The sequence below is a fragment of the Brassica oleracea genome, unplaced genomic scaffold (assembly GCF_000695525.1).
Source record: "Brassica oleracea var. oleracea cultivar TO1000 unplaced genomic scaffold, BOL UnpScaffold07665, whole genome shotgun sequence".
Classification (NCBI taxonomy): Eukaryota; Viridiplantae; Streptophyta; class Magnoliopsida; order Brassicales; family Brassicaceae; genus Brassica; species Brassica oleracea.
In genome coordinates this window covers 1-680 of record NW_013624187.1, presented here as the reverse complement: position 1 = coordinate 680, position 680 = coordinate 1, and the positions used below count along the sequence as shown (strand labels likewise).

General features: G+C 40.3%; 1 protein-coding gene across 1 annotated transcript; it reads right to left on the bottom strand.

Moving 5' to 3' along the window:
- Positions 1–79: 79 nt before the first annotated feature.
- Positions 80–558, bottom strand: LOC106322131 (lipid transfer protein EARLI 1-like). Its single transcript, XM_013760285.1, has one exon. It carries the CDS (start codon positions 506–508, stop codon positions 107–109), a length of 402 nt encoding a protein of 133 aa, XP_013615739.1. The 5' UTR covers positions 509–558; the 3' UTR covers positions 80–106.
- Positions 559–680: the final 122 nt, after the last annotated feature.

Below are 680 nucleotides of genomic sequence, written 5' to 3'. Positions count from 1 at the left end.
TATTGGATTAAAAACTGAAAATAGGTAATTTCAATGAACGATATAAAGAGAGATGAATATGAAAAAGAGAGGATATATATTCTCCAATCGAAGCATTGATAGTAGATCAAGCGCATATGAATCCACGAGGGGTCTTCCTGCCACAAGCATTAAGAAGAAGACTGAGAGAGACGGGAACATTAAGCTTAATTCCTAGAACATTTGCCTTTAAGGCGGTACAGAGACAAGCAGCAGCCTCAAGATCAACCAAACCCTTAAGGAGTGAACAACAAGGCTTGACCGGTGGCGAGCCCAGTTCAATTTTGAGAAGATCCTTTAGGACATTGGCACAAACGCCAAGTTTGAGAGTTTTTCTAGGGCAGCTTCCTGAGGAGGATGGAGTTGGGGTGGGCTTAGGTTTAGGTTTGGGAATGGAACCGCAGCCACCGCCACAAGCAGTAGTTAGCGTGAAAAAGAGGATGTTGAATGTGAGGAAAATGATAAGGGAGGCTGAGTTTTTGGAAGCCATCTTTCCAAAGATAAATTTCAAATTGAGCACGTTCTAAGATGGAAGTGTTGCTTTAGAGGATGGTGAAGTAAAATGAAGAGTGGATGTATGTATATATATTAGGATTGCAAGGGTTTGGACAGTTAAAAAAAGCTGTCTTAATAAATCATCTTGAGCAATTATTAACTTCTTT